Raw genomic sequence first — 13,929 nt, 5'->3', positions numbered from 1 at the left:
TTGACGTGGGAAGAAATGACAAACAGCAGCTTCATATTTATCCTTTAATCCAGAGACAGGAAGGCACTAACGAGCTGGATCCTGAATAATCACGAGAACCTTTAAAGAAGAGTTAAAGTCCTGATGAAGGAAGCTGTGCTACAACATTCAAACCACCCAGGACCTCTGTGTGGAGGGGCGGAGCCTCCACGTCTTATCCAGGCGTCAGGGGCAGCAGTCTAAGAGTCACCTGACCTCTGCATTCTCTCTCACGGCCAGCAGGGCGACGCTGCCCTAACGCCATGACCTGCTGATGGTCTCGTCCTGAGTCGTGAAGCACTCATGGTGATGTCACGCTCTGGTCTTAATGTTGTGGCTGATTGTTCCTCACAGTAAAAACTAAAAGTTCTGTCTAAGAAGTAGAAACGGAAATTAAAATCTTCATGCTACATCGTCGTCCACATCAGCGTTCTCTGCTCTGATTGGACAGCCTTTTTCTGCAGAGGCTCTGACTGCAGTGGGAATGACGTCCGCGGCGCTCTCAGGATCCCTGCATTGATGCCACGTATCGCTGACGGATCTCGAAGTCGTCAGCGGGGCGGTTGTAAGCCTGCCACACCGGCTCGCCCACAAACAGCCGCATGGCCTTCGTGTAGTTCTGCAGAAACAAACAGATCAGACAGTCAGGATTCAAACCAGCAACCAAATACGCAGCGTACAGGCGCAAGGCGTGTTTTCGTACCATCTCGTCCAGCGTGAAGCGGTGGTAGATACCCGCCGGCAGCGTGATCAGGTCCCCTTTTCTCATGGCGATCCGGATCCACCGGTCCTCCTTGTCCCTGACGTCAAAGTAGGCCTGGCCGTCCAGGATGTAGCGGATCTCGTCGTCCAGGTGGAGGTGCTCCTCGAAGAACATCTTCAGCTGCAGGAGAAACAGGAAACCTCTCACTCACTTCAAATAGAGCTCACATTCCAGTTTCAGCGCCGCCGATGCCCGAGTGACCCGGGAATCTTTAACACCAGGATTAAATCTGGAGCGTCTCTGCGATACACTTGGTGCAGCGATGGAGGCGGGAGGAGCCCTCAGCCTGCCTCCATCAGTGCACAGCTGGACTCAGAGGTGCTCCAGACTCAGACTCCTCTGCATGCGATCATGCGCTGCCACAGTGAAGTCTGAGACGAAGAAGCTCAGAGGACTTTTCCCTCCCTGCAGTGAAAAACCTAAAAAAGGAAGTGTGGTGCTTTTCAAATTAAAAGCTCCGCAGACACAAACACGTGCTGGTACTTGCAGCTTTCATAGCGTGTGGGTTACCTTCTCCTCGTAGTTGGGCAGAGTGTCCTTGTGGATCGTAATGATGTCCATGTAGGAGTAACCCCGGTCCTTACGGATCTGCTGCAGCTCCGGGTCGCTTTCATAGATGTCGGCGTTCAGCTGCAGGAAACGGGAAGCAGTCAAACCCTTACCTGATGTGTTTAGTGTAGCAGAAAAAGTAAAAAGCACATCAGTGGTTCCAGTATCAGTTACCATGACGATACACCCCAGCAGTGAGTGAACGCCCTTCTTGGTCAGAGTTACATGGGTAAGGTGCGTCACAGTGCAGGTATCTGGACTTCACGTGCTCAGCACGTGACCTGTAACACCTGCTCTGTGTGCAAAAAACACGGGTGCTTGAGAGCAGCTTCAGCTCAGTGACCAACACTGATACCTGCTGTGTCTCAGCTGAACCCTCAGCACATAGTTTTACCTGCTTCAAACCCGAGAACTCTGAGCTGTTCGGGTCCAGCTGGGGATCAAGGGTCTGCACAAACTCCCACCCAGGAACCGCTGACCTTTAACCCGAAAACCTGCACACGTGAGCGGCCTTCTGCGGACTCACCTGCCAGTAAAACACTCCGAGCTCCTTCAGCTGCTCCAGGCTCACCGGCTGGTGCGGCTCCAGCCTGTGCGGCCTCCTCTGGTCCTCCTCGGACCCGTCCATGTACCAGGCCTCCAGACCCATGACGAAACACTTCACAGCTGGACCCGCGCGCTGTCAGACCCTCTTACTGCTGCACGGCTGTTTCACGTGACTCCGGCAGCACTTCCGGTGTGCTGCTTTCAAGTACCTGGAATGTAGCAGGAAAAATGACGACTGAGAGGTCTGCGGATCTGTGACTGATCAACATCCTAGCAGACACCAGCTCCCGTAAAAACATGACAGATTGGAGGGAAAACAACTTATAGACAAAGAACAGTGAAAAACATTTAATGCTTCAAAACATTATAAATATATGGTACCCGGTCTCACAAAGAAAAACTCCCCTGAATGGCCAGAGATGATGAGAGAAAACAGAGGAAAGGCAGACAGGAACACTGCCTCTGACATTTCCATTCAGCTGTATTTGTTCTATTATATTGGACTTTAATATATTTTTAACGTATTTTAAAGACATTTTTACATTTAAAAATCTAATTTGAGTGACAATTTCTTTTGTCGCTCAAATTAGAATGAAACGTTTTGTTTAATAGATAAATTAACATTAAATTAAAATATTCTCTCACACAGGCATAATTTCACAGCGTCAAATAATTTATAGACCCTAATTTTTTTTTATCTGACTTAACAACAAAATTTAAAAGCTCGTTTATTTTACATAAATCCGGGTCAAGTGTTTGTAGTGCGCATGCGCAGTTGGTTTACAGGAGGAGCCATCAGTTGCTGTCATGGTGAGTGTTTGTAGTTGCGGTTCTTTTTGGGGGGCTCTTTGTGTGTTTTTAACTTATTATTGTTATTTGTATTCCTTTGTTTATTAGCAAAGGAAAGAAACATGGCGTCTCTTCTTCGACCCGCTGGAAACAGCGCTACGGCGGCTAACAGGCTAACTTTAACGAGTTCTTAGCTTGTTTGATTCGGCAACATTCGAGCGTTCGCGGGTTTAAACATTTCCATGGTAACGGTGACCTGCACCAATCAAAGACGTCGCTTCCGTGTGGGATTGTGGGTAGAGCAGTTCTTATCCAGGAAATCGTGAATAAACGCGTTTTTGTCCAAAATAAATGAAATAACGGTTGATGAAGAGTTGTGGTTTCCATAGGAACAGATGGCACTGTTTCACAGGGTCGTAGTCAGGCTGCTTTCCATGGTTACAGCACTGTGGCTCAAAATCCCCTCCCTGTGGAGAATATGAGCGCTGTGTGTACAGGATCAGCAGCACAAACCACAAATTTTCAGAGTTATTAACATGAACCAAAGCAGAGTGTAAACCCTGACTGTTTCCAGGCCAAAGCCACGACTGTGAGAGACGCGCTGGCCAAATGGGTGAGAAACACACACACACACACACACACAGTCTTTATTAAAGTCTGAGTAAGTTAACTTCAGATGCCTGCACTATGATTTGGGGAGGATTTTAATCAGGTAACTTCAGGTAACCATGGTAACTGATGCTATAGAACCAACCTGCTCTGGAGCAGATAATGTTCAAGATTAGAGATCCTCATGCATGACATCCCTACATACGGACCAATCAGGTCTTTGAAGAATAGCGTCACAGTTTGTGAAGATACCTCAGAGCTCAGACAGTCTTTGTGTTTATGACGGAGCGTCGGGAAAACATTCGTGTAATGGAATAACGATCATAATCAAACAGAAGTTATATCCCACACAGACTCATTTATCTCCACCGGACAGACGGTCGCACGGTTTATCTCAAAGTCTGTGCTCGTCTCTTTTGTTTCACACGCCATCACCACTTTCACTGCCACGGGACGGCGGACAGACAATAACAGCGCACTTACAACAGTATGTACATGTATGTAATGATGTCTCTGTGTGTGTGTACAGGAGAAGCAGTCAGGAGAGAAACTGAGCGAGGCAAAAGTCGTTAAACTATACGGTCAGATTCCTCCGATAGAGAAGATGGACGCGTCGCTGTCCACGCTGACGAACTGCGAGTGAGTCCTGCAGATGGACGGCGTCTCATCGACTCTCACAGACATCATTTGGGAGCCTAAGAGGGACTCAGACTCAGGAGTTTATAACACAACAGTCCATTAGAGCTGAAATAAAGCTCGCATGCACACGTCTGATCAAACATGTCAGGTGCACTTTTCTCACAGCTGATTGGTCGATTAAAGTGTTTGTGGCGTTTTCAGGCCCGTGTTGCCCGGCTCAGATTCTCGGCTCAGATTCTCAGCCCAGGTTCAGATGCTTCTGCAGGCACAACTCAGAGCAGCTTGACTCAAACAAACGCTGAAACCTGAAGGAGACGCGTAACTACGACTCCCAGGGTGCATTTCACTCGATGAGTCTTTTTAATGGGTTTCAGTTTGAAAACGGTCCCTGAACACTCATCACGAAACACAGAAGCTCGCCATCAGTGGCTCCGCTCGCCAATATTCATTTAATCTCTGTTTCAAATGAATCAGTTCATTCGCCTCCGATCAGGCCTAAGTTGACAGGTTGCATTGACGGATGAAGCGGCAGTGTGTGGAGTGTAAATGTTGACTGCGCTTCATAGATCTGCCCACTCAGAGTAGACAGAACAGCCTTTAATGTCATTGTACATACACAACAGAGTCAGAGCTTCAGTTATTTACAGAACAGTGTGAGGGCCACATGGGAGCAGGAGCGTCAGTGTCTTTGACCTGTTGCTTCTTCCTCCACAGGCAACTGTCTCTGTCCACGAACTGCATAGAGAAAATAACCAACCTCAACGGCCTGAGTGAGTGACAAACACACACAGTCAGTGTGTAATGTGATGTTGTGTCCTTCCAGAGAACCTGAAGATCTTGTCTTTAGGGAGGAACAACATCAGACACCGAGCTGGTAAGCCACGAATACGGAGGCTGAGAAGGTGGTCGGTGTGTGTCTGTAAAGCTGTGTGTGTGTGTGTTTGTAGGAGGCCGTAGGTGACACGCTGGAACAGCTGTGGGTCTCTTATAACCAGTTGGAGAAGCTGAATGGAATCCAGTGGCTGAAGAGCCTGAGAGTCCTGTACATGTCCAACAACCTGGTGAAAGACTCGAGTAAGTTCAAAAAGAACCGAGGCTTCAGGAATACTCACTCAAACCAATTTGTTTTTAGTTTCTCCTTGTTGCTGATTGGTGGGATCTGGATGTGATGCGTGCAGGTGAGTTCATGAGGCTGGCGGAGCTGCCGCGCCTCACCAACCTCGTGTTTGTGGGAAATCCTCTGGAGGAGAAGCACTCGGTCGAGGGGACGTGGATGGACGAGGTCACGAAGAGACTCCCCGGCCTGAGGAAGCTGGACGGTGAGCGTTTGAAAACAGGGACGATCAGCCAATCAGCAGAGGGCTCACCTCTTCTTCTGCTGTTTTAGGAATCCCAGTCATCAAGCAGGAGGGAGAAGACGGAGAGGTTTGACCCGTGTGGCCCTCGGAGGCGTCCTGTGGTTCGTCGCACCGCTGTTCGTCTTATAACGGACTTTCTCTTTTGTAACAGCAGCTCGGGACTGTGCTGCAGACGCTGGAGAACGCCACGGCTTCTAACAGCTGTTTGCAGCTGGTCCAATGTTACAGCTTTAAGTGACTCAGAGTTCGTGTTCATACGTTGTGACGGTTCCTTTATGATTTTCAGTGATTCTGATCATTTAAATAAATACTTTTGATTTTTTTAAGAATAATCACTGCTGGAAGGTTCCTCATAGTTGGATTTAAGATCAGATGATTCAAATATATTGGACGTCTGTGACATGAGGAGCAGAAATGCTGCAGGAAACTACAACAGAGTGCATTCTGGGTAAACTTTCAGGTTTCAGCTGTGCGACTCCTTCAGGTTAGAGGAAGACTGACCAATCAGAAACGAGCTTTACTGTATCTACTGGACTCTATCGGAGAGTTCTATCAGAGGGAGCCATGTTTGATGTTTCTGTCACAGGGCACTGTTATCAATAAAGTTTAGATAGAAACAAACACGAAAAAATAATAATGAACTTCCACTTACGTCCCACCCACCGCCTCAGGATCTATATTCTGATTGGTTACGACGAACATCAATCAGCGGTTTATTCCCTTCCTTGGTAACGGCCTCGGACCCGGAAGTAAACACGTTAGCCGCGAAATGCCAACAGACTGACGGCAGAGAGAACATCTGTCCAGCTGCTGCGATGAAGAGGAGCGCAGACGTGCACGTGAAGCAGGTGAAGCACGTGATCGCGGCTCTGTGCAGGCTGCTGGCGGCCGCGGGGCTGGACCCCGTGCCCCCCCCGGACTCCTTCCGACGGGCCAAGTTTGGTGACGCGGTCCAGGTGAGTCAGGAGCACGTCACCGGCCGCTTTATTAGGTACGCCTGGTCAACCGCTCGCTTACATAAGTATCTAATTAGCCAATCACAGGACAGCACGTGATGGAGACGAGCTGCTGAAGCTCCAAGAGAAGAAGAAGAAAAGAGATTTAAGAGCTGGGTTTCTGAGATGTTAGAGGGGGGTGGACAGACGGGGAGAAGAGCAGTAAGAGCTGGTGCTGTGAACGTGGAGCGTCAACCTGCACCGACTCGCTTCATTCACTCATCCACAGCTGGGCTGCAGTGACATCTGCAGGTGACACGGAGGCAGCAAAGGGCTCGATAATCACGCTGAACTCGGGTTTGTGCGGATGATGCTGGAAGGTGTGCTCAGGGAAGCAGGTGCTGGGATGGTGGGGTGTGATTATGTACGCGTGACGGGGTCACCACTGTTTTCAATACAATAGAACGGATTTTATTGTAACTATACACACGTACAATGAAATTAAAAACAAATAAATAAGGGTTTGTATTTATTGTTATTGTTGTTGTTATTGCACAGCAGTGATGGTAATTTGCATAGTCTGTGTACAGAGGGGAGTCGGGGGCTGGGGGGGTCAAACTGTGTGGTCAGTGTGAGTTCAGGCTGGTTCAAAATTCAGCCTTCAAGAGATCTGGAGCTGCTAAATGTGCTCCTGAGGACTGACTGCAGTCTTTAGTTTTCCACCGGTGCTTGAACTCAGCGTACACGTCATGTGACGATCCAGGTGATCTTCACCTCAGTGAAAAGAAAGCCTCAAATATTAAATGTGTGTAAAGCTTGGACATTTGAACACATCCACACATGTAGTAGTTTCAGGTGTGTGTGTGTGTCACATCGTGCACACTTCCTCCTCTTCCTGATTGGACTAACTCAGCATCTCGCTGGATTTTCAGGAAGATCTGTTTTGGCAGCTGCTCGCCGACATCCTTCAGACCGCCAGCTTCGTTTCCTGTGACAGCTCTGAGCCGACAGCAGGTCAGCACTTCTTCATCTCGCCCTAACTTCGCTCGTGCTCACTGTAAGCTGACGTTTGATCGGTGCTTTTCCTCAGAATGCAGGAAGCTCGTGGCCGCCGGCTTGTGGCAGAGCGGCTTTCACGCTGACTGGATGTATGAGGGAGAAGGAGGAGGCGCAGCCTCCAGCCGGGAACTCCTCCTGGCGCTCGGCTGGCTGCTCGCCACAGGAGCGCTGGAGAGTGTGGTGATGAAGAGAGTGCAAAAGCTGGACAGGATGCTGCTCACGTGCACACCTGTGAGTACCACGGCAGCGTGCAGGTGAGCCTCCCCCATGTGTGCTTACCTGTGTTCTCCCTCTCTGTCAGGTGCTGCCACACCTTCCTGCTGACCTCCATGTAGATTCCGCCTCCCTGAGGAGACTCCAGTGGCTCATTGGCTGCCTGAAACATCAGAGACGGATGCTGCTGTCGATGCTACGAGAGCAAACCCGAGCTCTGCACACTGTGAGGAAACCTCATCCTTTCATTCACGTGACATTAGAATAATCGGAAACAGCAGTTCCACTTTCAAACAAACTGAGTCAGATAGACACATTTAGCTCAATGACGTGAAACACAATGTTATATATTATATTATGAACACAACAAGCTCGAAACAGCTTCCCAATTTAGAAATACATCCCAGCACTGACGCTCCCAGTCAGAGCCGTGCTAACCTCCAGCTCACAGGGCTGCTGCGAGGACAAAGCCTGGACCATAAATCCACATTACTGTTTCCACTCATGCCAGGATTTCCACTTTTGTCACGGATATTCTCCACTTCATGTTCACTAAACCAGATTAAACCAACTGTGTGTTCAGGTTCTTTCTGCGAGCGTCACCCCGGCGCCGTCCTCTGAGCAGAGCTCGGCTGCACTCGAGGAGGTACGTCTGAGTGTTTCACAAACTCTGTATATGAAAGATGGAGGCAGCTTCCAGCAGTGAGGTCTGTGAGGAAGTGAGCAGATCTCTTAGCTCAGACGAGCTTATGGTCTGTGCGTATTTTGGAGATGACGTTGCCTTTAGAGTCACAAGGGAGCAGGAGGAGGGAGGGTTTAGGGCGGGGCTACCAGCTGCTGATTAAGCAGTACTGATAAGTTTATAACAGGAGGAACTGAAAGGCGTGTCCTTCTGCTGCAGGACTGCGTTTGTCTGCAGCAGCTGTGCAGCCTCCTGGAGGCGTACCTGAAGTGGAAGCAGGTGGAGGACGTCTTCTGGACTTGGATGGTGCGTTTGTGGTTCTCACACCATGAAAATATGATGAATTTAAAAAAGTAATCAGCTTCACAGCAGAGTGGCTGAAACAGCAATGTTAGAGGAAGTGATGCTGTGTGTGTGTGACTGTAGGACAGCGTTGTGGACCTGAAAGATCCCATCACCGGGAGGCCCAAACATCTAACCAATGAGAACCCCGGAGTGTGTTGTCATGGAAACAGCAGGCTGGAGAAGCTGGAGGCGGTGCTGCTGGGACTGCCTGCAGCTCAGGTGAGCAGCACGCCGAGGTCAGCCAACACAGGTCCTCACTTTTGTCCTACATGGGACAGATTTCTCCTCATTAGAAAGTGTTCAGTCAGATGTAGGCACTGAAAACGTCTCGGTTAGGTGGAAATTTGCCCCTTGGTCACAGTGGATCTGTCCCACCCCACATTGACTGCGTCAGTTTCAGAGTGATGCTGATGCATGGAAAACCTGCAGACCGAACCGTGATGTTTCATAGATGTTTAAACTCAAATCGATGCTGTGCGGGCTTCGAGCATTTCCCATGATTCTTTGTTGTTCTGTGCTTCACTCAGATTGCAGGCAGTCGCCTTGACGACATCCAACATAACGGAGCCTAACTCCATTTCAATTTTTAGTTTGAGTTTTATTTATGAAGCACCAAAGCACAGCTGAAGGGTACGGACTCAGTATGCAGCGGCCCAACAATCACACGACCCGCTGTGAGCAGCAGTGGGGAGGAAGAATTCCTTTTTAACAGGAAGTAGCATGAACTAGTTTTTCTCTATCAGTCTTGCAAGAAAGAAGTCTTACATATTTGTTTAATATGTGCGTTGAAGGACATGTCCTGGTCAAAAATGACTCCAAGGTTCCTCACAGTGTTACTGGAGGCCAAGGTAATGCCATCCAGAGTAAGAATCTGCTTAGATACCATATTTGTAAGATTTTCAGGGCCAAGTACAATAACCTCAGTTTGATCTGAATTAAGAAGCAGAAAGTTAGCGGCCATCCAGGTCTTTATGTCTTTAAGACATTCCTGCAGTTTAACTCATTGGTGTGTGTTACCTGGCTTCATGGACAGATAGAGCTGGGTGTCATCTGCAGTGAAAATATGTGCAGTGTTTTCTAATCAGGCTACTTACATGGACATTTATGGTGTTTATACTGATATTTGTGCTCCTGCAGAGAGGACAGAGGAGACAAGGAGGAGATGGTAAGGACAGAGAAGGAGGAGAGAGGACTCAGGGAGGGTTTGGCGTCTCCTTGTCCCTCCCTCCTGTTCTCTCCTCCTTCCCATCCTTGCCCTCCCTCTCACAAGCCTGCCGAGCGAGGCCTCGGCTGGAGGAGCCGAGGAGGCGCCCAGCCAGAGGCCCCGGTGGGCAGGCGGAGCCTCCAAACGAGCTCCCGGCATCCGAGGCCGTGGCGCTGCTTCTTCATGCAGAGGCCGTGCTGATGAAGAGGAGGGACGAGCAGAGGCTGACCAACAGGACGAAGCTGCAGGAGACGATCGGCAGGCTGGAAGAGCTGGTGCTGATTCCACCATGAGCGTCCCGTTTAAACTGGTGGAGCAGAAGCTGTGAGGACGTTATCGTCTCTGCAGAGACTGAAACAGCTGCTCCACACAAGTCACTCAGAGCATTTAATAACTGATAAACACACACCGTCATAACTGGATCTGTTGGTCCGATACATGAAATGTTGTGAAGTCAAACTACAGGCGTCAAAAACATCATTTGCATATTTATTCATTCATCAAATTAAACACAAAGTTGTTTTCAGCAGAGCCAAAAGAGTCACTTTAAATTTAAACATTTTAGAAATTAAACAGATTCCAGCTTCTGATGTTTTCTGTCGTCGGGTAAATTTCTGGGACTTTGGAGGCGACCGTGGAGACGCGTCACGAATTCACCACCAGCAGTTTCTGCATGTACGAGTTGAGCCACTTCTGCCTCTCCATGGAGGTGAGCAGCTTGCTCTTCTCCCTGAAAGCCGCGTCGTCGGCCACCACAAGGTTCCTCTTCGCCATCCTGGCTCCCGGAGACAACCATTCTGCAGGCCACGCCCCCTCCACACTACAGACAGAAAACAACAACTGTTCAATTTTTCCCCTTTTAAGTTTGACTGTTTGTTAATTTAATAATAATAACAATAATAATAATAATAAACCAGTCTTTATTTTTCTATCCAATCAGACTGCTTTGTACAGATAGAGGAGGAGTCTCCCCCTGCTGGACGCCAGAAAGAATGCAGGTTTAATGTTTTTCATCATTGTCCTTCTTTCATATACAGTCTATGATGTTTCATTATGAATTTGTCAGTTTTGCCCAGCTGTACCTTGTCTCCGCCCCCTCTGGAGCAAATAGCCACGCCTCCCTCATCAGTCCTGCTTTGCTGTTGGCTGCTGCTCTAAGGCCGGGCGCTGACATCATTTGGATGCTCCAATCACGGAGAGAGATGGAAGGGTAGAGGACGTCCCAGTCGACTCGTTTGTGTTCCTCCGAATCTTCCAAACTTCTGCGATTGGACGAGACCACAGTGACATCACAACGTCATGTAAACATCATTCACATGGCACCCTCAGGCCTCCGTAGGAGGTGAAATCCTCTTTCCAATGTCCGGCAGAGTGTCTGGCTCATTCATTGGTTCAGAGCGTACCCACCTGAGAGGAAGACGAGGCTGAGGGAAGCCAGACGTCAGCAAGATCATACCCAGAATGCAAAGCAGCGGGACGCACGTGCGGGGAAAAACAGGAAGCTGAGACATCCTAAAAACAAACAGAAGAAGAATTTTCACAGTTTCATGAAGCGTGTTGTGATTTCACGTTGCAGCGCCTCCTCCGGTTAATGATGGTCACTGATGTAATTCCTAAACATTTTTATTCTGCATTGAGGACCAAAGTCTGGCTTCAGGTGTGCGCGTCACGTGTTTCAATCTGAGGCTGACAGAGCGGCTGTAAACGCCGGCGCCCTGACCCCGAGGTCACCGCTCGCCTCTGGCTCGTTATTTCTCAGGCGACCGTGAAACGGCGAGTTTGAGCCCTAACGAGGAGCTTTTGGTGCCTGGAAGTTAATCGGGCTGAGCTGACCTTTAACCCCGGAGACACCTGTTTAGCATGGCTGTCGTCTCTCTGCAGCGGGCTGACACAGCCACGTTCTTAACATTGATTTTTTTTTCATTATTGTAATATTACAGGATTCGCTGGCATTGTTTTCATAACGACGACAGCTTCGTGCCTTTTTCATAGACCGCAGGTGTCACTTTTTTATCACCGTGGCAACGCTTCCGCAGCTCTCATGAAATATTATTTCCTCAGTCTCTTCAGCACAAATAATAATAATAATAATAATAATAATAATAATAATAATAATAATAATAGTGATTAAATCACATAATTACAGTTAAAAATGTTTGATTGTTCGAGCGTGATGACAGGCGTCACAGTGACAAACATTAACGATGACTCAGACGAATGTTCTTAGATGTAAACAGCAGTGATGAAGGAGGCGGCGCCGTCACGTTATACTCAAACTCATGTAATCCATTACTCTTTTCACAGGAAGTCGAGTGATGTCACCACTGTGGTGTTTTTTAAATGTAGCTTATTTGACTTATTCTTACATGATAAAAAAAAACCTTGTTTTAACCCCGCCCCCCAGCCGTACCTGGACTTCTTTAGAACTGACTAATGAACAAACAGTCTCGCCCCAGAGCTCACTCTGAGCTCACCTGTGCAGGTGGACACGGACGCTTTTTATACTCCAATCAAGTTAGTTCAGCAATCATGAAGACGTATTCTGATTGGACCTGACGCCAGTTTGACCCTGATCTGATGCCGGACTGAATTTGGCGCCCTGTGAGGGACTAACCTGTGATCTCAGTGCCAGTTTGGCACTTCTTACCTGCCGCTCAGGTGTCGCTGTGTCTCCTCGGAGCTGCTCGCGTCACTCGGGGAGAGAAACCAACCAGAAACTGAGCAGAGCTCCACGCGACTCTGTCCCAGCCGCTCAGATTTCTGCTTCCTGTCAACACAATAAAGTTTGAGTAGAAAGAATAGATCCTCACTCGTGCTTCTTGGTTGACGCTTCGCCGTGTGCAGATGAATGGTGGTCTTTCATACTTATATACAGCTTACTGTGGAGGGTCTGAGCCCCCCTCCACACACACACACACACACACTGAAGCATCTACACCCCTCAGCAGATCAATCCAGCTGTGGTTCAGTGCCGAGGACGCCGTTAGCTTGTTAGTGTCCCGTTTCAAAGACTGTTAGTCACTGTGCTGCTGCAGAGGGCCAGCGTCCTCATTACAGAGCGTGTGTGTGTGTGTGTGTGTGTTTGCATACGTGCAGGACTGTTCATTCGTGCCAAACAGAGAAGAAACTTTATAGGACGTGAGAAATGTTCTCTGTGGAATAACAAGAAAATAAATCATCATGAAAAACAGAAAACACGTTCATAAATAGAGACACACACACCTGTCTGAGCTTCCTCCACACTGACAGGTTAACGAGGCGTCCTTATCCACGGTGAAGGCCACTAACACAAACTGTGGGCGATGTGAGCACAGACGTTTCCTACGTGGCGCTGAAGCACCTCAGATCATCAAACATGTCCCAGGGATGATTCCTGCAGGACGTCCCAGAGTTACTGGTTACTGAGGACCACAGCGTCCACGTGCTGCTAGAGGACGGTGGCATCAAAGGTGTTTCAGGTCATTTTACCACAGAGGACCTGCTCCGCCCACCTTCAGTCCCACCTGTGTCTCCTTTCCCGATCAGCTCGCTGTTGCTGAAACTTCCCACCCTCCAGTGTGCGGCTGGTGTTTCAACAAACCTTCATATTAATAGAATCCATATTTTATATCAGCGGTCCCCAACCCCCGGGTCACGGTCTGTGAGAGTTGAGGCTCGGGTGTGAAATGTATGTTTTTCAGGGTTTTATAGTTTTTTTTAACGTTAACTCTGTTTCCCTGGGTCTGTTCCCGTGTGTTATGAATAATACTGGTTTTATTTGGTTGTATTTATCTGTGAACCTTTAAAGGCCGGTCTGTGAAAATATTGTCGGACATAAACCGGTCCGTGGCGCAAAAAAGGTTTGTGAGCGCCGATTTATATTATTGATCAAACTTATGCAGAACATTAAATGTGTCATGATGAGGGTTCCTGATCTGCTCACACTGAGCTTACCTGAGTTATGTGTGTGTGTCTGTGTGTGTTTGGTGGGTCGTGAAGCACAAAGATGAAGGTAAAAACAGATTCTGACAGGAAGCTCGTCTCCTTTTAAGAAGCTCGTTACGGGCGCTGCTGGAAATAATGACCACAGACAGGAAGCAGGTGTCTAACACCCTCACAGGATAACGAGCAGCAGACGCCGAGCGTGAGCCTCCTCGCCGTGCCTGTGCTCATCAGAAATCCCCGTCGCCGGATTCTGCTGGAAATGATATTTAGGCACTGATCAGACTGGAGAGATGTAG

The 13,929-nt window shown here is 48.5% G+C and overlaps 4 protein-coding genes across 4 annotated transcripts; 2 read left to right on the top strand and 2 right to left on the bottom strand.

Moving 5' to 3' along the window:
* Positions 1 to 30: 30 nt before the first annotated feature.
* Positions 31 to 6,007, bottom strand: adi1 (acireductone dioxygenase 1). Its single transcript, XM_084914017.1, has 5 exons — positions 5,924 to 6,007; positions 1,857 to 2,085; positions 1,292 to 1,411; positions 722 to 901; positions 31 to 637 (listed from the first exon to the last, which is right to left on the bottom strand). Exons 2-5 carry the CDS (start codon positions 1,977 to 1,979, stop codon positions 521 to 523), a joined length of 540 nt encoding a protein of 179 aa, XP_084770143.1. The 5' UTR covers positions 1,980 to 2,085; positions 5,924 to 6,007; the 3' UTR covers positions 31 to 520.
* Positions 2,908 to 5,594, top strand: dnal1 (dynein, axonemal, light chain 1). The gene is made up of 6 exons (XM_084915526.1): positions 2,908 to 2,961; positions 3,804 to 3,913; positions 4,115 to 4,178; positions 4,861 to 4,987; positions 5,092 to 5,232; positions 5,301 to 5,594. Exons 1-6 carry the CDS (start codon positions 2,908 to 2,910, stop codon positions 5,342 to 5,344), a joined length of 540 nt encoding a protein of 179 aa, XP_084771652.1. The 3' UTR covers positions 5,345 to 5,594.
* Positions 6,008 to 6,050: 43 nt separating the features above from the next.
* On the top strand, positions 6,051 to 11,228 carry tedc1 (tubulin epsilon and delta complex 1). The gene is made up of 8 exons (XM_084914016.1): positions 6,051 to 6,227; positions 7,139 to 7,220; positions 7,297 to 7,496; positions 7,567 to 7,704; positions 8,062 to 8,124; positions 8,380 to 8,466; positions 8,587 to 8,724; positions 9,643 to 11,228. The coding sequence occupies exons 1-8, from the start codon at positions 6,087 to 6,089 to the stop codon at positions 10,000 to 10,002; spliced, it is 1,209 nt and encodes a 402-aa protein (XP_084770142.1). The 5' UTR covers positions 6,051 to 6,086; the 3' UTR covers positions 10,003 to 11,228.
* Positions 10,355 to 11,220, bottom strand: pth2 (parathyroid hormone 2). Its single transcript, XM_084914018.1, has 3 exons — positions 11,117 to 11,220; positions 10,765 to 10,971; positions 10,355 to 10,529 (listed from the first exon to the last, which is right to left on the bottom strand). The coding sequence occupies exons 1-3, from the start codon at positions 11,218 to 11,220 to the stop codon at positions 10,355 to 10,357; spliced, it is 486 nt and encodes a 161-aa protein (XP_084770144.1).
* Positions 11,229 to 13,929: the final 2,701 nt, after the last annotated feature.

Source organism: Perissodus microlepis, chromosome 19 (assembly GCF_051167445.1).
Source record: "Perissodus microlepis isolate ML-2025 ecotype Zambia chromosome 19, ASM5116744v1, whole genome shotgun sequence".
Lineage (NCBI taxonomy): Eukaryota > Metazoa > Chordata > Actinopteri > Cichliformes > Cichlidae > Perissodus > Perissodus microlepis.
Note: the sequence above shows the minus strand (reverse complement) of the source record. Positions and strands in the feature narration are given on the sequence as shown.